This window comes from Athalia rosae, chromosome 8 (genome assembly GCF_917208135.1).
Source record: "Athalia rosae chromosome 8, iyAthRosa1.1, whole genome shotgun sequence".
Classification (NCBI taxonomy): Eukaryota; Metazoa; Arthropoda; class Insecta; order Hymenoptera; family Athaliidae; genus Athalia; species Athalia rosae.
Window position 1 is genome coordinate 403,238 of NC_064033.1, and position 20,476 is coordinate 423,713.

At 53.6% G+C, this 20,476-nt stretch overlaps 2 protein-coding genes across 4 annotated transcripts; one reads left to right on the top strand and one right to left on the bottom strand.

The window, feature by feature from the left end:
• Nucleotides 1–1,880: 1,880 nt before the first annotated feature.
• LOC105683933 (protein escargot) lies at nt 1,881–11,690 on the bottom strand. Its single transcript, XM_012396932.3, has 2 exons — nt 10,802–11,690; nt 1,881–9,258 (listed from the first exon to the last, which is right to left on the bottom strand). Exons 1-2 carry the CDS (start codon nt 11,211–11,213, stop codon nt 7,997–7,999), a joined length of 1,674 nt encoding a protein of 557 aa, XP_012252355.2. The 5' UTR covers nt 11,214–11,690; the 3' UTR covers nt 1,881–7,996.
• A 1,304-nt stretch (nt 11,691–12,994) lies between these two features.
• LOC105683902 (zinc finger and SCAN domain-containing protein 10) lies at nt 12,995–20,447 on the top strand. 3 transcript variants are annotated; one of them, XM_048659246.1, is made up of 3 exons: nt 12,995–13,256; nt 13,844–15,004; nt 15,506–20,447. In XM_048659246.1, the coding sequence occupies exons 2-3, from the start codon at nt 14,833–14,835 to the stop codon at nt 16,942–16,944; spliced, it is 1,611 nt and encodes a 536-aa protein (XP_048515203.1). In that variant the 5' UTR covers nt 12,995–13,256; nt 13,844–14,832; the 3' UTR covers nt 16,945–20,447. The 3 variants fall into 3 exon arrangements, with proteins under 3 accessions (XP_048515203.1, XP_048515204.1, XP_012252297.2); XM_048659247.1 differs by having other exon boundaries at nt 14,663–15,004; XM_012396874.3 differs by having other exon boundaries at nt 12,995–15,004.
• The last annotated feature ends 29 nt before the right edge of the window (nt 20,448–20,476 follow it).

Genomic DNA, 20,476 nt, shown 5'->3' on the forward strand with positions numbered 1-20,476 from the left:
AATTACGAGGTGTGAACAAGATTTTTATCAGGTGTCGACAGACGGTTTGACACCTGCTGCAATCTCAGCAGAGAAAAAAAAGGGGTATAAAATTTCACACCTCGACATCTATTTAAAAGCAATAAATTATTTTTGATTTGCGGCACGTGCCGGCGGTTTAAATACCCGAGGCACGTGTCAAAATAGTGGTCGGGAAAATGCGACGCAGATTCCGCCTTTAACGGGTAAGCCGGAGCTGGCTGCCGACAGGCCGGCGGACCGCCTTACTCTTATATTTTTTACCGAGTTCCTCAGTTGCGGGAGAGCTTGGCGGGAGAAAGCACGGCGCGAGCACAAGGCGAGGCGGTACGCCGCGAAGCGGTAGAAATACGAACGAGATCGAGAGCGCTGGAGAACGAATGATCGAAATTTTCGGATGGAATCAAAATTTCCGAGACGTATTCTCGTGCTCGTGGATTTTGATCATGAATCGAAGCTTTTGGAAATGTAGACTTTTGGTGTTGACGAGTGGCGGTGCGAGCACGGTTTCCGCGACCCCTCGAGCGTTCGAAAAAGTCTCGCGGAATTGAAAACAATATTTGGGAAAAAAGAGTGTCGTTCGAAGTGGAACGCTGTCGAAGGGTCAACGATCAGAGGAAATCCTCACGCTTCAACCGGTGCATCGATCAGATCGGAGCTCATCAGCAGCAGTAGATGCAGGGCGCACTGTAACACGGTGAAACGGAACTTTTACGATCCCCGCCGAACAACCACGTGGAATAGAGAAACAAATTGGACCGGGTCGCATCGACGAAGGACTCACCAAGATTTTCCGATCCATCTCCGCGGTGCGAGGGTGCGGCCGCCGATTACCAGGTGAGGGTTGCTTCGCCTTATCCGTAGCGGGCTGCTGCCGAGATACCGAGCTGCGATCGCTAGTCGAGAAAACGCGTGGGATCGGCGTACTGGGAGAATTTTTGTATTTCCTCGCTTTATATATCGCCGCACCGCGAGTCAGCCGGGCTCGTCTCACTCGGCGGTTTATCATGCCCTGAAACTCCGGCCGATGGGTCATTGACCGGGACTTTGCGGACCCGCAGTAAATCCTCGAGAACAACGGCGGAAAGTTGCAGGTGAAAATAAAATAAACAACGCGGATCGTACACATGGCTGGACCGGTGCGGCGTGGACAGCCACCCGTCGAGTCGAGCCACGCGATCGCCTTCCTTCGAGTCGAACGTACGTTAGATCCGCGTAATAACGTAATACGCGCGGTGTTCCGATATGAGAAGAAAGCGGCGGCGGACATACGATTCGTCATCCGCTCCGGATCGGTTTCGTTTTCCGATCGTTACACCGCGGCAACGACAGACTCCGCGTGTCGCTCGCGTGCGCGAGGAGGCGAGGCGAAGTGAAAATCGAAAGTGAAACTTTTACGTCGCCGCACAGCGGATACGCAACGTGTGAACGCCGCTCGAGTGAAAACGAGCAGGTTCCGTTGCGCACACTTCGAGGGGCTTCGCGGATATTCTCCGCCGTAAGTTTTTCATTCGTTCGATTATTTTTAATGGACGGGATCGCCGAATTCCTTACCAAGCGAAGCGTCTCGATGTACACGGCGAACCTCCGCCCGCATCCGCATCGATACGATTATCCCGCAGGATGCACGCGTAACGACGAGTAGGTACGCCTATTACAGGTGGATCGCAGAACAGACCTTACCTGCGGGACGGTGCGTGCGTTCTCCGCCCTTCTCCAGAGGTCGGTTTCTCCTCCATTCCGCAGACGTGAAACTCGGTGCGTCAGCGGATCGTACAACGGGTTCACCGAGGGGTAGGTGGGGACGCAAGGGGTGGGTGGGTGCGAGAGGGTAGATAGGAATGGGTCGCGGTACGCCTGAATTTCTCTACGTGTCTATTTATTATGAAAATATAATACAAAACATCCTATGTTGTATGACATAGATAACAATGCTTGATCAACGTTTGTTTTCCTTCCACTTTACTCGTCATCTCTTTCTCTCATTCCACCTCCAGCCCTGCACTCGTCGCTCTTTCGTTCCCTCGGAATTTCCGTTCGTTCGTTTATCAGCATCGCCAGCATCCGGCGTAACACTGCGAAAAGCGCGTGGAGATCAGGTATGCGGTCTTTGGAGAAAAAGGCCCAACTCGCAAAGACGCAGGTATAATTATTTTACTCGCCATACTCGCGTCCCGGCATTGATACCCGTGGCGAAATGACGGAGAACAACTCGAGTCGGCTTTTACAGTCGTTGAACAAACGACGCCCGTTATTGCAACGCGGTCCATAGTCCATTTGTATATTTATCATGTATTCGTTATCGTCGGCGATCGAGTCCTTAAATACGTTAATAGTATAGTAGTAATCGCACGTAGCGTCAGCAAGACTGTTATAGCGTGTATGTAATGGAGTTTTGTATTAGCGCTAGTTTACAAATAATACAAACGTATGTAAATATTCGATACAATAATAGTCCCCCTTAGAAGAACCGAATAAAGGCTTAATTTTAATCGTCTAGCGTCACTATCGTTTCTCACCCCGCTAACTTAATTTTAACTACGTCGGTTACACCCGGCTTCCGAGGGTCCGCCCCGCACTCCCGCACTCCCGCGCCCCGTTTCCCCGTCCCCTCGATCGTCGTTGACGCGCAGGCAGAGGCCGTCGGGACAACGGGACAACGGTGGCGCGGCTTCGGGATGCAGGACGACACGGAGCGTGGAGAGGAAGAGAAGAAGTGTCCCCGCAGCGTTACGCCGGGGGTGCGAAGGGAACAGGGGAGAGGAGAGGAGAGCGGAGGGCGAGGGAGGGCGAGGGAGCGCGTGGACGTCGGTTTAACGACGTGCGACGGGGACCCTCGGGTACCGGGCGAAATATACGTTAGCGCTCTACATGAATTAGTTATCGTTACAATATAAGTATAATAATTCACAATGTAACAAGTATATCTAATATCGTAATCATATCATAGGACATTGGGTCTACCAAGGGTCTACCTAAATCGCGTACATCGCGGGTGGAGAGCGACGCCGCTGCTCGTCGTCGTCGGAGGCACGCCGGACGCGAGTACCGCCGACGCACGATGCCACCCGTACGCAGATCCGTCGACGTTTCGAACGAGCTCGACGTTTCGTCGAGGTTCGTAGCGACGACGGCCCTGCGCTCAGGTCGTACGTCACGGTCGCCGCGTTCGACCGGCTGCCCCGATGACTTCCACCCCCGACCCCACCCCCCCCCGCCAAACATTATCGGATATTTTTTTAATAACTCTACGTATAATATTGCTCTTTGTATTGCTCGAGTGGCCCTAACGTAGTCATGCACGGTATAATAAGGATTATTATTTTTTCGTTCGTCCCGCAACGACGAAGGCGCATCTCTGGCGATCTTCGCTGAATCGCCTACCCCCCCCCCCCGCAACTGCACCCGTGCGTTCGCGGGTGTACGAGGTATCGATGATACGACGTTATCGTGTACGCGGTACGTAATGCGAACAAACGTATTGCTTCTACCGATCGCTATAGTATATTATATTATCATTCTCGTAATTAGTTATTATTAGCATCACTATTATCATGATCGTTATTAATGATATTATTATTTAGGTATATCGTTTAATTAGTCAATTAATTATTGTTATCGCGGTGCCGTTGATGTCGTTGTTGTATCACCTTTTCGCTACTCGCGCGAGTGCGTCGTTAACGTCGGTTGATTTTTAATCCTTCCGTCGTTATCGTTGTCACCTTATTGTACGTCCTTTCGTTCGCTGATTTCGCGTCTCCTCGTTCTCGCCACCGTTACACGCAACGTACCCGCGTGTACACCGTAGCCATGTCGGTTAATTGTATTTTTTTCCATTTTTTTCCATTTTTTTTTTTTTTATCATTTTCCTTTATATATATATATATATATGTATGTTTTTTTTTTTTTTTGTTTTTTTTTTTTATCATTTTGCGGTTTTCTTTTCAACTTTATCCCTTATAGTATATAATATCTTCCAACATATCTCTATAAATATAGTCAACTCTATATGTATATCTGCGCGTACGGCACTTTTTAGTAAAAGCTATAAAATACGGATACCTACGCGTCGCGCTGCAATCGAACGATCGAATCGTCGCGATCGACCGACCCGGTACGGAGATCGGTCTCACAAGTTACACAGATTCATCCGCGGCGCACGTACCCCTGCGTCACGTCGTGAGCCGTGCACCGGTACGCCGTTCGCATTCGTCCTTCGCTCGCGATTCACAACCCCCCATCCCCCCGTCCCCCCGTCCCCCTATCCCCCTATCCCCCTACTCGTCTACCGATCTATCGTACTTGCACAGTTATACTCGTCGGTAATTCATCTATCAACATATTCCTATTATACTTATAATAAATCGATCGATTGCTTAATGGGTTAATTGGTTTCTTTAGTACTATATTTATTCGTTCATTTGTTCGTTACTTAATCAATTAAACGATTAATTTTTTATTTTTTTCTCTCGAGTAACGAACGTCCCGACGCGGCGCAACGAGGCGCGGCACGAAGCGACGCCCGCCCTCGCCTACGTCGTTATTGCTTCTGAATACCCCGGCTTACGTGGGACGTCCGGTCGGAACAATATCCTCTAAATATCAGTCGTGCGGGGGTGCGTACGCGCCGTCTCCTTCGATGGCAATCGACGGCCGACGTCCCTCCCTCCCACCCTCCCTCCCTCTTACGCACCCTTGCGTCTCCTTCCTCCTCCTCGCCCGGCTCGCGATCGTTTCGACGTTGACGTTCCCCGATCGAGTTATAATTGACTGGGTATCGACGTTGCAACGACAAGTGATACGGGTATCGTAGGTATTGCCAAGTCAGCCGGTATGGATCGCGGGCGATCGTGGAAACGCGCGCGGGTGGCTCGTCGCGGTTGGGCGCGGGACACCCGCGCGCGCCCCTGACGCCGAAATCCACCCCCTGTCGTCGTCGTAACTGCAGGCTTGACTCGCGACAAAGAATCACAAAAATCACTCTAGGCACTTTCGCAGAAAACTATAAATACAACGCTACTACTACGGTACATATTATTGGACAATATCGCAGCTATAATATCGCCCGCACTGCGGCGCAATGCGGTAAATCACTTTCGCTAATCGCTAATAGCTAAACGCTCGACCGTCGGCGCAAGGCGGTGTACGCGGCGACGCGCGAGCATTTCGCCGAGGATCGGTAATCGCTACGCAATAACGTCTACGACGACTAATCGTAACGACAATATCGTCGAACGTGCGGCCGCCGGGTCTCGGGTGGAGTCGAAGCGATCGCGATCGGCTTCCTTCGAATCCCCCACCTCGCCCCCGTCCGCACTCCGCACGATTCTTTGGACTTGGACTTGAGCAATTTCTATATCGTGTATACCTACGCCTACGCACACGTCGTTCCGTCGCGTGTCCGTAAAATTTCGCCGGGCCGCGGCCGCGCTTCCGTTGTAAAATCGTCGCCGTCGTCGGACCTCCGCGTCGGAGGAGCGACCGTCGGGGTACGCGCCGCACCGATATCCCTCGAATATTGGTCCGCGGGAGACCCATTTCTCGCCGGTCAATTTGTCGCTCGTCACACGCGCATATCGTATATACTATGTACACATTGCGACGCACGCATACATGTTTTACAAATGTACACGCCTATCTACGCGCGTTACAACACGAGCGCGTACCTATACCTCGCGCCTAAACATGCACACCTCTCTTTATACTTACACAACTAACGTTACGCGTCCTAACGACCGTCGTCTACCTATATCTACCGTACATTCTCGGACGTGTGTGCGCACATATCATCCACGTACACGTTCGCATCCCCATTCGCATAACACACGCACGCGTACACGACTGCAACGGGTGCGTCGACGTCGATCTTCCTTCCGCGAGCACACGATCCGCAGCCTCGTACGCTCCGTCCTAAATATCGTCGGATCGTCCGGTGTCGAGTCGCGGTTTCGTCGCGGTTTCGTCGCTGATACCATATTTCGTTGTACGCATTCGTTGATTCGACGAGTGGAGCCGCGAACGTCGGGCGAACCGATTTCTCACCCCCCGAACGGGGAGGTGAACCCGCCTCGCGGCACGCGACCGGGGGAAAAACTTTGAACGCCGATCGGATCGTACCGAACACATCGTCGTCTATCTATACCTACGTGTACTCGAATGATGTCGTTGTATCGGATCGTCGTATCGGCGCAACGGAAACAAACAACGACGAAAACAACAACAACGACGACAAAGACAACAGCAACAACAACGTCGACGTACCAACGACAACAACGAGGACCGCGACCGGCGTACCGTATACCGGAGGGGCACCCCCCGGGGAGCGGCACGTCGGGAGGGAATCGCAACGCGGCCTTGTTTATCGTCGATTTTTGAGCTTAATCTCGCAGGTCGCACCTCTTCCCTTGGTCAACGCGTCCGGGTGACCGTTCGAATCGCTCCTCTTCCTCGCCCCGGCATCCCGCCGTCATCTACACACGCAACGCGCGCGCGTGCACACACACAGACGACATACTTTTTTTTTCTACACACGTAACTATAATTCGTTGTTTCGAAACATTGCTTTGCGACCGTGACTTACGTTTAAGAGTATGACGTCGCGTCGTTATATCATTATTACTTTTTATTAACGTTTTCCTTATTTTATTTCTTTGCTGCGATTCGCCCTCGACCCGCATCCGTTCGACTCTGGGGTCGACCGTTTTGCCCAGTTTGTTCACATCTCGCCGCTTTTTCGTACAACCGTCTAACGCCTAGAATACAAGCGCATCCGTTATCGTTGCTATTTTAATAGTAATTAATATCGTTATCGTTAACATTAGTATTATCGGTATCGGTATTACCGTTATTATTACGCAGGTCGTCGTCGTCGTCGTCGTCGTCGTCGTCGTCGTCGTCGTCGTCGACGTCGTCGTCCTCATCGTTATCATCATTAATATTAATTATTAAAATTTTTATCTTTATTTTTTACGACTTTATTACCACCGCCAACACTACCGTTATCGTATAATTATTGCTGCTGCTACCGCTACCAGCGTTACCGCAACTACCGGTACCGCTCTGTACTCGTTTATCACTACGCGCTTATCGTTATCGTTGAATTGCAATTATTCTATCGTTATTATTGTTGTCATAGCTCGACTACGTCACTACCGTTGCGATGTCGTTGTCGTTGTTCCTTTGCCATTATTAGTACAACAGGTTTCGTTATCGTTATTATTTTAGCGAGTGCATAAGCCGCGAGTGTCCCGTCCGAGCGACCTGTCCGTAGCACCTGGGCCACTCGCAGCGGTCGCTCGAAAGGGACGTTCGCGGTATCGAGAGCGCGCGCGTGCATATACGGTATAATTATAATCCGCGCTATCGGTGTACGCGTAATCAATTATTTGTACGCCGCGTCGATAACGTTAAATTAATAATCGACTAGAGTATGACTAGATCATCGAATTCACATCGTAGCAGGTATGCGTACTCGCGCGATGCCGCGGTGCGGACGTCACCGGTCATCGTTATCCGCGCGATATTACCTACCCCTTAAAACTTACTGGACGTTTTGTTATTACATAAGTGTAACGGTATCAATTGTTATATTTGGATATCCGGATACACGGTGACGACGATTCTCCACTCTTTTAATTTTCTACCGGCACTTTTCTCTACTTATAACGATTAGGCGATATTTATAAAACCGACGCAGCCGCTTCGTCATACCTACGAGTATTCGGCTCATCTCGTCTACTACCTACCGATCGCTGCTCGCCTTTTACCGGACAGCCGCCAAATCTCATCGGCAAACGCGAACGACAGCGCGCAAGATCCGAATGACCGGTTCGTCCTCCGCACCGCCGCTCTCGGGCTTGGCACCTGCGGCTGAGCAACGCGAGCGGTCGGACGTCGCGACGCCGCGACCGTCGACGCTTCCGCCTACGCCGACCGCAACGTCCGCCGAATTTATCTCTGTCGCAGGGGTTGTACGCTGCTACAACCTGTTCCCGGGTGTCCCCGAGGTGGTCGCCGCTGGCCCCGCGTCGTCGTCCCTCAGGCAGGCGGACTCCAGGTGCTTGTTGAGGTAGGACTTGAGGGCGAAGGTCTTGCGGCACCTCGAGCACTCGTAGTTCTTGTCGGCGGAGTGGGTCTGCATGTGAGCCCTCAGATTCGAACGGTCGGCGAAGGCCTTGCCGCAGTGGGCGCACCCGTAGGGCTTCTCGCCGGTGTGACTGCGGAGGTGGCCCTGCAGCAGCCACGGCCTCGAGAACATCTTGCCGCAGATGCCGCAGCTGTGAGCGAGCTTGTGCGTGAGCACGTGCATCGCGAGGGCGGGCATGCTGACGTACGCCTTGCCGCAGTGGATGCACTTCTTCGCGGACTGCGAGTCCAGGCTGCGGTGGGTCTGCTTGTGCCTCGACAGATTCGAGGAGGTAGCGTACTGCTTGCCGCACTCGGTGCAGGTGTATTTCGGACGGTCCGCCGGCTGCGCCGCCTCCTTCTCCGGGACCGCCGCGTTCACCGCGCGTTTCTTCGAACGGCCGTCGGACACGAAGAAGGCCTCGTAGGTGTAGGCGACCGTTTTGTTGCTCCCGTTTTCCGCGGTCGCCGGCGACTGGGGGTCCTGGTGGCAGCCGACGTCCTCCCCGGGGAGGGTCTCGTGTCGCTGAGAGTGGTTCGGCGAGATCGCAGGCACTAGAATCGACGCGGCGGCGGGAAGAAGGAGCGGATCGGGGGACGAAGGTGAGCCCGGCGAGGCGGACGTGGCGTGGATCACCGTGGGGTTCGAGGGATGCGTGGAGGGTGTCGCCTCGACGGCGAGGTTCGCCGCGGGGGACGTCGTCAGAGGCGTCGACAGGGTGTGGATGAAGACGGAGTGCGTCGGCGCCGCGGGCGAGGCGCTCAGGTCCAGTATAGCCTGGGCCGCCGAGAGGTCTTCCTCCGCGGGGGTGCGGATTTCGGTCGCCGGTTGCAGACTGTACGGTCTGTAGATGTCCTTCTTCTTCGGGGGCAGCGAGAGGGCGTCGCCCGTGCTGGTGAAGCACATCGCGAGGCTCTTCCGGGGCAGCTGATGCGAGGGTGGTACGACCGCCGGCGGGGGCGAAGGGCCCCGGTGGAGGCTGCGAGGGGGACTCGAGGCCCGCGAGGGCGAACTCGAACGTCCCGTAGACGGTTCGATCGCCAATTCCGCCGCCGAACGAAGGGTCGCGTACTTCGGGGGTTCCTCGTGGCTGATCCATGTCTCGGGGGTGTAACCTGCGAGTAGAATTACGAAATTACGAAAGATCGACGACACCCGCGATAAATGGTCGAGGGTGGGAGGAGGCGCGCCGCGAATTCACCCCTCTGTCACATTGTTCATACGCCGCATTTTTTTCAACTCGTCGACCTGTTCGCAAAAAATGCAAAAACGGCGAGAAACTTTGGACGATCCTTGCCGGGTCCAAAAAAAATTGTGGGGACTTTGAAAAATCGGCGAAACGAAGCTGAATCCCACCCCTTCGAAACGCCGCTCGAAAAACCCGTTCATCTTTCCTCCCGACGGAATCGTTTATTTTTTAGCGTCGTGTGAAATCTCGAAAGGTGTATCCGAACTTTTGAGTGCCCGAGCAGAACCGTCGACTCTGCACCTCGCAATTTCGAAAGGGTAATCGGCAAGGTGCGGAGAATTCACTCCAGTTCTCGCGGTCGAATCGGATTCGCCGGGTACGGCGGTTCCTGTTGCACAGGTGAGTACACGATAAGACGTGAATCGTCGTTGTACGACGGTGAAGGATCTCGCGCGACGTTCGACGCACGTGTCGGTGGCGCGGGAGAGGCGTGCGCCGGGTCGAGTATATCGATCGGAACTTCCCGTTCCTCGGCATAATACGGGAAGTCGTATATCCCGAGCAGCGCACCCCCGATACGGACGCGGGTACGCTCGGTATGGGTGAATTGTAGCGGAGCGGGTGGGGAACAAGGACCGCGAACGACGGACGACAGCTGCTGACCACCTCGATGCCGCGTGCGTGCGCTGCGTTGAGTCACGCGTTGAGAAGAAAAATAAAAAAAGTAACAAAAATACAAATGAAAATAAAAAACCGCCCCTCGCTAAAAATGACCGAGTCAGCGGACGCGATGAGATAATCCCGTTGCGTCGGGGTTCGGTAATCGAGGCACCCCCTGCGCGTCGACGCACGGGGTCAGTGGCCGAGATTGCAGTTCCGACGACGGAGGCGTCGCCGGTATTGCGGCGTTTCACCACCGCGTTGGAACTGTTGCGAACTACGAGGGGTGTGGGTGTAGGGCGGGTTGGCGGGATGACTGCCAATTGTCAGGCCATCGATTGCGGCACTTCCGCTATCGATCGGACGTACGAAAGACGCGAGCGTAGCTCGAGCAGCGGCAGCGTCAGCGTACAACGCGTGTCTAGGTTTGCTGCATGTCGTCAACGCGAGGTAGGGGGAAAAATCAATAGACTCGAACGAGCTGGAGCAGCGAAGCGAACCGCCAACTTCGAAGCTGTCGGAGCGATTCCATTTTACATGCACCCCGTGCCGTGAATCGTCCCGTACGCGGACGCGCGAATGAAATCGGCGCTTCCCTACCGGCGATCGGCGTCCACGGGTCGCGTCGTTTTTTCGACGTCGCGAGGACTCCGGGGGGGGGGGGGGGGGGAGACGAGGGCGACGGGACCCCCTGAGCGTAACGAAACGGGCGTGGCTCCGACGGGGGGGACGCGTACGCGGAACGCACCTACGAGGTGGCCAGGGGGACGAAGGGAGTTATCGTGACTTATCGCGTTCGATCGACTCACCGTGATAGTAGAGAGCACCGGAAGCGTTCAAGGGTGGAGGACTCGGTGCGGTGGCACCGGCGGTAGGGCTGTGGGGACCCCAGCAAGTTTGCGGTGGCGTACGCCCGTCGGCGTCACCGACCACGTCGATCTCCTCGTCCTCCGGTTCGGCGGAACGCGCGACGATCATCGCCACTCTCTCCCTACGTCCGCCCTCCTCGGGGTCCGGCTCTTCGCGCTGGTGCTGACGGCGGTGATCGTACGAGCGATCGCGCCGATCCTCGTCCTCGTCTTCGTCGAGGAGCAGCTGGCATCGCTCCTCCGATTCCCCGTGATGGTTTCGCTGTTCGTTCTCGAGGGCGACGTCGAAGTCCTCCACACGGTCCGGCCACGGGTAGGCCTTCCACTTTTTCGCCATGAGACACCGCGGCATCTTTATTTTGCCAGGATCAGGCGGGGGACGGTCTCCGACGTCGTCGCCTGCGTTTCGCGCGATATATCAGTTTCCTTAGTCCTGGTGTCGTGGCCGGTTTTGGTGGCGGACCGCGCGACTTCGTCATCGGCTCCTCAGCGCGGACTATCCTCGGGCACCACCACAGCCGGGAACTGAGACATAACAGTCACTGCGCGATACGCCCCGCACCCTCAGTTACGCCGCCCTTTTGCCGTTCTTTTCCTTTGCCTAGCTCGGCCGACGTCGCACCACCGAAATATACCCTTGGAGAAGAAACTACCGATATGTCAACACCCGCGACTCCGGGAGCGCACAGGGTGCGGACTCAGCGATGACGGTGCTGCCGCGTTTCGTTTGGCTTCGCCTCGCTTCGATTCGTTGCGTTGCGTTGCGTGGAGCGCGACTCCGACGCTTTGTCGTGCGGCAGAAACCACCCCTGCGCAGGCTACCCCCGTACTCGGTGGGGCCGGGCGCCCCTCGTTCCTGCGAGTTTCCCCCATCCCCCTCGCCCCGCCGTTCTACCGACGTCCGCATTCACCGACGCCGAACCCTCCCTATCCTCCCCCCGTCGCTCCCGACGAACGCGACGCGTGCGCCCGGGTTAGCCATCGACCCGCCACCGCCGCGGCAACACCTGGTTTCGCCTCACGTGCCGCGCAACCCTCGGCACCCCCCGTTCCACTTTAATCCCCTTTGCCGTAGAATTCGTCCTTGCCGCTACGCCGCCCCGTTGCACGGCAGCTCGTGATCTCACCGCGCGTTTTCTAACGCACGTAACCGGACGACGGGGTGGGACGTCGGGCGAACAACGGGGTACTCGGTCCGTACGTAGGCACAATTTCGGATCGTGCCACACCGACGGATCACAGACGACCGTCCACCGTCCCTCCGTTCGCTCGAACCCGAGAATCCCTTTCGATTCGCAAGCGGTGCGAGTCTCTCGTTCCGACCCTCTTCGTCGGACATATCCTGTGATGTTCGACCCCCGTACGGAGCAAGGGTTGGTATGCATCCGTCGCGCCGACAGGAGGGCGCGTTGCACCCTCGATACGCGGAAATCACCGGCGTACATCCTTAATACTTATCGCGCTTCAACCTGTTGCGGAAATTTCGCTTCGTCGTCCGGTTGAAGCCAGTTGCTCACCTGGCGCAATTGGACTCGTGTCGCACACGTGTACCAGGTGGGAAAGTCCGACGGACGAGCCACCGTTTCATCCGAATCGGCGTTTCCTCGGAGGCGTGAAAGGCGTACAGGTGGGTAGGATGGACGGGTCGAAACGCATTCGCGGCAATCGAGGTGTAGGAAGGACGCGCGTCTTCGAATCAACCCCCCCCACCCTCCCGACATTCGTCCTCGCAGGGCGAGGGGAAGGGCGACGTCGAGGATATCCGCCGATTTCCCAGATCGATTCGTCGGGGTATCGGCGTTGTTATCGGCGCCCACGATATCGGGTGATCCGCTTGTTCGTTGCCTGGCGACGGGCGCGCGCCTCGTCGTAACGAAGCGAGGCGAAGCGTAGGGAGGGCGGACTGCGGGAAGGGTGTTCGTTCCCGTCACGGTATCGATCCCTCCGCGGCGTCGCCCCGACCCCCGACGAGCGTCTCTGCGGTAACAGGTGTTGGTTCGCGACCCCCGCCCTGCGTCCTCCGGTTACGGACACCCGGCACCCTCCTCCCCCCCGGGGTCCGAAAATCAATGCGGCGCGAGCTCGGAGGGGCGGAGGGGCGGAGGGGCGGAGGGGCGGAGGGGCGGAGGGTAGGGGAAGCCGCGTATCACTGGGAAGACGCAGGCGCCTCGTCGTACAACGCGGGGATGCCGCGACGCGACAGTTGCACCCCAGCCACACCCGGACAAACCATGTAGTCGGGCTACCCTCCGCACACAGCGGACAATTGTTGCTTCACCTACAGGTGGCATTCTTACCTCGTACCGGGGCACTCCGGAACCAGTTGCCGTTTGTCGCCTCACCCGATACCGCGAACAACGAACCTCCGACCGGGAACTACGCGCGAGTGAACCAGGTGCGGTATAACGGACGTCCTTCGCGGGCCTCAAAGACGAATCGTTAGGTCCGCGTACCGGTCTCCCTCGATCCGATCCCCCCCCGCCCTCCTCCTCGCCATCCTCCTCGCCACGAACATGTTCCGCCGCTTTCGCCTCTGATCCCCCCGCGGTGTCGCCATTCGAGTCGAAGGGTTGAAGAGGGTGCGGGCGGTCCGAGTATCGGGGACGATGCTTCTCGCGAGAGTCGGCCGAGTGGTTTCGCGCGACGACCGCCACAGGAGCTGAGTTATCGACCACACGCACCGTCTGCGTCGCCCTACGGCGTCACCCGCGCCTTCTGCGCCGACCTGTTGTCCAACTTGTTGCTCTTCCGTGTACCTGCCGAAGCATCCGGAATCGTCTCGACGTCGCCGCGAGCTGCACCTGACCCCCGGCTCGTCCCTTCGGCCGAACTCCCTCCCTCCCTCCCTTCGCTCCCTCCCTCTCGCCTCCCGCCTCCGTTCGCCGGACCCCATCCCCCGTCGACTCGGTCGTTGCACCTGACGCCCGTCGTCGTCGTCCGCAAAAGTGAGGAAGGGAATTAAAAGCATCCCCTGCTTTCCAGACATTCGACGGACGTCGTCGTCTCGATATTCTACGAGAAACCGCCACCCTCTGCGAAGTGCGTCGCGCGGAGACAAAGGGGTTCGTTCGTGGCACATGCTGGAAACGGTGGTCGGACGTCCCTCCGTTCCCTTGACGAGGGATCCTCCGACGGCGCGCAAAGGGGGTGAATACCGATGCGGGGTGTTCGGGGACGAGATCCCGTCAACGATTCGCGCCACGCTTGCAATTAGTCCGGTGTTCCTCGACCAGCGGGGGCACCGAGAGTGATGAGAGAGACGTCGAGACTTTAACGTCGAACGATCGTTATATCGTTGGCCTTTGGCGCCATCGCAATCGCAATCGCCGTCGCCGTCGTCGCAATCGTCGATGTTATACCGTTTATTGTTGTTATTGTTGTTGTTGGTTTTGTTACTGTTATTACAACTCTTCCACCCGTGAATACAACGAAAGCAATACTGAAACAAGGTAACCAAACGTGCGACTCGCCCGCAACTCGACTGCATCCATTTATACATCGGTGGTAACGACGATAACGATTCCATTTGAAATCGCGTACCCTCGCCGATAATTGTAAAAGCCACGATACCAGTATTAGTTTTAACACCAAGGATAATAATCGTAATATATATATATATATACATACATATAGTGATAGTACAACGGTAACGGTAACGGTAGTACAGTTACGGCTCTAGTCTTACATTAGTTACACAGCCATATAGCCATAGCGATAGTAATATTCGTAGTAATAGCAATAGCGGTAGGTACCGGTAATATAGTATTTACGATACTGATAACAATAACACGATAATAACAGCGGAAACCACCACCCCCGGTACGTGTGGGCAGAGCTCTTCTTCGGGAGCACGTCTCGCGGGGTCGAGATCGGGTGTTTCCCCGTAGCGCGGAGGGTTGAGAAATCCTCGGACTCGGTAACGATAGCGTCGTAGGACCAACGAAAGCTAGACCGTCGGCGAAATCTGCAAAATGCCGCGATGTTACATGGTGAAAAAGGCGCTATGCAACAAGTACATGAGCGGCGCCGTGAGGAGCCTCGAATCTTGGGGAAGGAGTAGAACGCCTCCGGCTCCGCTACCCGTCAAGGAATCCATCGCATCGTCCGCCCTCGGACCCTCCTCGACGTCGGACGTTGCGCGAGGTGAGTTGAGAACAGGTGTCGACGGCGTACGTCGGAGAAACGGTCGGAAAATTTACCACGTTGGCGCGACTCGTCGAGATCTCCGCGCGTCACCGACGAACGCGTCGCGAGTGCGGCCAACGTTTTCCTATTTTTTTGCGCGCCGCACGAAAGATCGAGCTACCGCGGGGATGAGGGGAAAATTCACACCCCTCGTTCACTCGTCGACGCGTAACGTCCCTTTTCCGCGTCAAACGTCGGGGCAACGTGACGAGTCTTTTGAAAAAAATTCCGCGACAACGATCTCGACGTTGAACGAAAATTTAGTCAAGGGGTAAACGCGGAGAGGGGACGACGAGTCTTCCGAGTGCCGGTCCTCGATTGATTCGACCTGTTTGTACTTCCGGTTTGTATATCGCTCGGCGAACTCGAGATCTCCGTTCGTACGACGTAGGCGCGAGGCTCGAACGCGACGCCTCCGTCCTCTCGATCACCCTGTGACTCGTACCGTATGACCCACAGATCTGCCGGTGACGTCGAATCCCGGCGAAGGATCAACGGAGTCACCGATCGCCCCCACGGCCCCGCAGCGATTCAACTTCCGAGAGGTAGCGGGGGCGGAATGCCCGACGGTGGTGCAGCAGGTGATCGCGCGATCAACGGAATTGTCAGCCCGCGGGTTCGCCGCACCCCAGGCGGAATGCTTCCCCACGCGGTATTCGGGCGCGATCCCCTCGGCGGAACCAACGCTCCCCGAGGAACGCGCCGCGCCCTCCGTACCGCCGGGCGTCCGCGGAGAGACGAAGGAGAGGGTCGGGGCCCCGGCGTCCCGGTCGACCGCCGAGCACGAGACGCCGATGTCCAAGGAGAGGTCGGCCGCGGAAACGGAAGCGGCTCACGATCTCTTGGAACTGTCGAGGTCCCTCCCGCCGCTCCCCACGCCGAGCGTCGTCGTGGGGCCCCACGAAGTCGTCGAGACTCCGGCGACGGACTTTCAGGAGATGGCGGTCTACCACCCCGAGAGTTCGGTCTACCAGGTGAACACCATCGACCTGGTGGGCAATCTGTACCACCCGCAACCGGCGAGCATCGTCTACGAGCCGACGACGATAATTCAGCAAACCGCCGGGGGTCTCTTCGTCCCTCTGTCCCCGGTGCAGGAGATCCTCTTCGCCTACGGCGAGCCCGCGGCCATCCCCATGCTCGTGTCCGAGCCTCTGGAACCGGCGCCGCCTCTCACCCCGCCGGCCTCGGAGTGCAGCAGCGACATCGAGAACAACAACCCGAATCCGCAACCCACCCGGGACAAACAGGTGCAGACGATTGCCGAACATCAGGCGGAGGTGAAGCCGGCCGCGTACACCTACGACACGTTGCTCGTCGCCGACGGACGTTCCAAGAACAAACGTGGCTCTCAGGCGAAAAGTGTCGCGTGTCAGGATCATCCGGCCGTAGAAGTTGCGGAGACCGCGGAGCCACCCGAGGCCCCTAGGGTCGGAAGATACGTTTGCTGCGAGTGCGGCAAGCAGTACGCTACCTCCTCGAATCTGTCGAGGCACAAGCAGACCCACCGCAGCATAAATTCGCAGTCGGCGAAGAAGTGCATCCACTGCGGCAAGGCGTACGTCAGCATGCCCGCCCTCGCGATGCACGTGCTCACGCACAAGCTCGCCCACAGCTGCGGCATCTGCGGCAAGATGTTCTCGAGGCCGTGGCTGCTGCAGGGCCACCTCCGCAGTCACACGGGCGAGAAGCCCTACGGGTGCGCCCACTGCGGCAAGGCCTTCGCCGACCGTTCGAATCTGAGGGCTCACATGCAGACCCACTCCGCCGACAAGAACTACGAGTGCTCGAGGTGCCGCAAGACCTTCGCCCTCAAGTCCTACCTCAACAAGCACCTGGAGTCCGCTTGTCAGAGGGACACTTGCGACGAGAGTAGCAACGACACCGACGCGCCCTAAGGGATGACGGCGCAAGGGGCGGCTCACGACGAAGGACAATGATCTAGAATAGAGGCGGTAGACGATGCGATCGTTCCTCGGAGCGAGCGAGGTGGGTGAGAAATCAAAATTCCACCCCGTGGCGATTCGCGAGCAATGGACACTCGGCGCCACCCAAATATTCGTATGCGTTGGCCAAGTTTGCGTACGACGTACGTATACGACGTAACGCGCCGTATGCCCTGGACGGACGTCGTCTCCGCGAGTACAATTCAGAACGCAATAAACTTCTCATGGATAAACCGTAGGGTCGTACGAAGTCATCGTTGTCACCGACTCGATGCAATCGAATTATAACGTTGGAATGCCAGGCTCCTCTGTTACTCGTTACAATCGTTGGGATTGCAACGAAACCGGCGATTGTACGGAAACCACGGGGACTCGGTGAAATCCCAACTTGATATCTGCAACTTATATAGCTAAACTAGATTATATCGGCATTCGTTCGTACGAGTATATCGCAACCGCCGAGTTAATATATTATACATCGATAAAGTTGATACCACCCACGTATACGTGGCAATGAAACATATCGCATAGTTTTGATAGTGTATGCCTACGCGACATGGACGAGTATGTTCAATGTAGGTATTACGATTGGCTGCCCATACCTATGTATATGAGCATAGTTTTATTGTTCGAATGCGATGCAGCCGTTCTAGTCAGCTCGACGATTATATTTTAGTTCCCGTTCCCCGCGGATCCTCGAAATCTTCATCTTCCATCTTCCGTTTAACAGGATTCGCTACCATCAGTTTGCAATACGATTCGTCTTACGGAGCATTTCGTTAGACGTAGTTTTTTTCAATGGCACGTAAGGTCGTAACCGCCGTTACGTAGGTCATTTGGCTTTTTGTAACCGCCCTAGCTCATATAATTTATAATTTCATTGTAAACGTGGATAATTATTCAAGAATATTGGAATCGAATTATACAGTGGGTCAATTAGAAGCGAAAGGTCGTGACCGGTAGTTACGACTTCTCGTCCTTACGATTGGGAAAAAAATAGCGGTGTTTGGCGATCGGTCAGAACTGTATTTGCGACCATCCGTTTGAGGTTTAAAAAATTCACAATTACTTGACCAATATTAAAAAAAATGTTGAGGGTGCTTTTTAGAGTGAGGTGATTAAAAATGGTGAGGGAATATCACCTTGGAATCCCCGAACGCACCGACTCTCTGCTAAGCCTTGAAAATTTTTATGAAGTCGAGAGGGATTTTAATTTTCTAGTGAAAATGTGAAAGGCATAAAAAAGTTTCACATCAACGTATGTATACCTATTAGAGTGGCGCAAAAAAAAAAACGACTATTCTTATTTTTTGCGTCTCCTATATGAGAATATATCAGTTTAACATGTTCCAAGAGCCCCCTTCAAACATCAGCTTGAAAAAAAAATATTTTCGGGGTTGCTCAAAATTTTTTTTAAATTTCCAAAATCGACTGGAATTGAATTTCTTTTTCTTAATATTCCTTTCTCATTTTTTGTTTTATATTTTAGTTTGAAAATGATGGAGATTCCGAAAATTTCAAGTTCATATTTTGATTGCTGCAAGTTGCTCCAAAATTTTTTAACTTCCAAAGTAAAGTACTGAAAATGTTTTCGAGCGAAAGATTGAAAAAAAAAGAAATTCAATTTCAGACGGTCTTTGAAATTTTTAAAAAGCTTTAGCGACCCCCAAAAAATTTTTGAGCCGATCTGTGGAAGGGGCTCTTAACACAGGCAGAACTAATATATTTTCGTGGTAGATGCGAAAAAAATAGTGGGTCATTTTCACTACCCTAATATTTGTATTAATTTTACTATCGGGGTAGTCGAGAAAAGCAAGGGGACATCGATGAAAGCTGCCAAACTGATATTGGTACATACGAATCGTCCAATTTGCTTGATAGTTTGTTTCAAACGGGCACTCGAGTCGATATCTTAATTAGATATTACCCAAATGTGGATTCGATTCATTTTTGGATGATCGCGTTTTTCCATAGTCGCAAAAGAGAGTCATTGAAAAGTGGGTATGTCGTGGTCTGGCTAATATAGAAATAATAACACAGACGAGAATTAATGAACAAACGTGAAAATACAGCCCAAAGTTAGAGAACGAGAGTGCGAAAGAGCTCGGGAGGGAGAAAAAGTTCCACAGTTTATTTTAGTAAATAATTAGGAAAATTTAACGAAAAACAGAAATAGAGTTTAATTCTGAATTTGGACCCGGCGTAAGAATAAAACCGAATTATTCGAACTCTGTTCGGATTGACAACCAACAGCAACTGCAACAAATATGTATAAACATACTTATAAGTATATATATGTATAGGGTGTAGATTAGTGTGATACAAGGTACGACAAAGCAATAATTTAATTGTATAATAATTATTATACAGTGATTGTAGATCTAAGTTATCAGCAACTTCGTAAAATATAAATATTTACTCGATAAAAACGTATATAGTTTTGTAGAATTTCGGAATTTATTTTCACTTTAGTAACAAAAAGTTATGACGAAAGATATTATAGACAAATTACGCGATTAGGATATATAGGACTCGTATACTACAGATATTCATTCATTCCGCGATTAGTATGTTTATGGGGTGCCAAATTTTCCAAAGGGAAATACACGAGTATAATATCAACGTTCTGTCACAAGGAATTCGCGCCGCCTCATTCGCCGTGATAATCCGCTCCGGTGAGTAAAATCATCATCCATCTCCATTGTCAGACTCTTAGAAACGCAATCTTTAGCAGTTGGGCCCGTAACGAATGACCGAATAATATGATGCAAAATAAACGTGAATCGACTTTTCCATTGATAAAAAATTACCAACATCGGGGTGAATTTTCAAATAGAACACACCGATTCAATGTATTCGGTGCACGGTCGACACTGTGCATAATGGCAAATACATATTACGGCGCTACGATTTCGGTGAATTATCTGAAACGTGAAATTATTCACGGGATACTCCGCAAATAACTAGTCTATTTGAAATCGTTGGACGCAATCAAAGGCGTCCACCGACAGAATCGTTCGGGTCAGCAATATTTTATTCGATAAAACGAATAAAAGTGAAATTATACATCCAAACTTTCTCTCGCACCGGCAGACCTGCGGCAGACTTTCTCTGCCGATAGTTTCGAACGTCGCGAACACGCAGCAGAACCATAACGATGCACGTGGCGTCGACTCATGCTTACAATTTCGATTATACTTGGGAAAAGTTGCAGATGCGCGTTGATATCGTAGCCACTGCTGTCATTTAGAAATGTGACCCGATCGAAGCTTATCAAGTTGAAATTCAACTGACCTTACAATTACTAGTCAGACGTCCTAACAAGAGAACCGTAACGTTGCGGAACTGCGAATGCTCCTCGTCATAAATTAATTTACTAGTCCTAACGAGATAAAGAACAATTTGATTGTACTAAATTTGTAAACTTTATTAATTACAATACACGTTGTCAAGAAGTAACATAAACCTCCTTCGCCCTCTCCTC

Coding starts and splice junctions, on each gene's coding strand:
- LOC105683902 (XM_012396874.3), top strand. CDS start 14,833: ATGCCGCGATGTTACATGGTGAAAAAGGCGCTATGCAACAAGTACATG. Junction 15,005..15,505: donor GACGTCGGACGTTGCGCGAG/GTGAGTTGAGAA, acceptor TATGACCCACAG/ATCTGCCGGTGACGTCGAAT.
- LOC105683933 (XM_012396932.3), bottom strand. CDS start 11,213: ATGCCGCGGTGTCTCATGGCGAAAAAGTGGAAGGCCTACCCGTGGCCG. Junction 9,259..10,801: donor CGGTGCTCTCTACTATCACG/GTGAGTCGATCG, acceptor TTCTACTCGCAG/GTTACACCCCCGAGACATGG.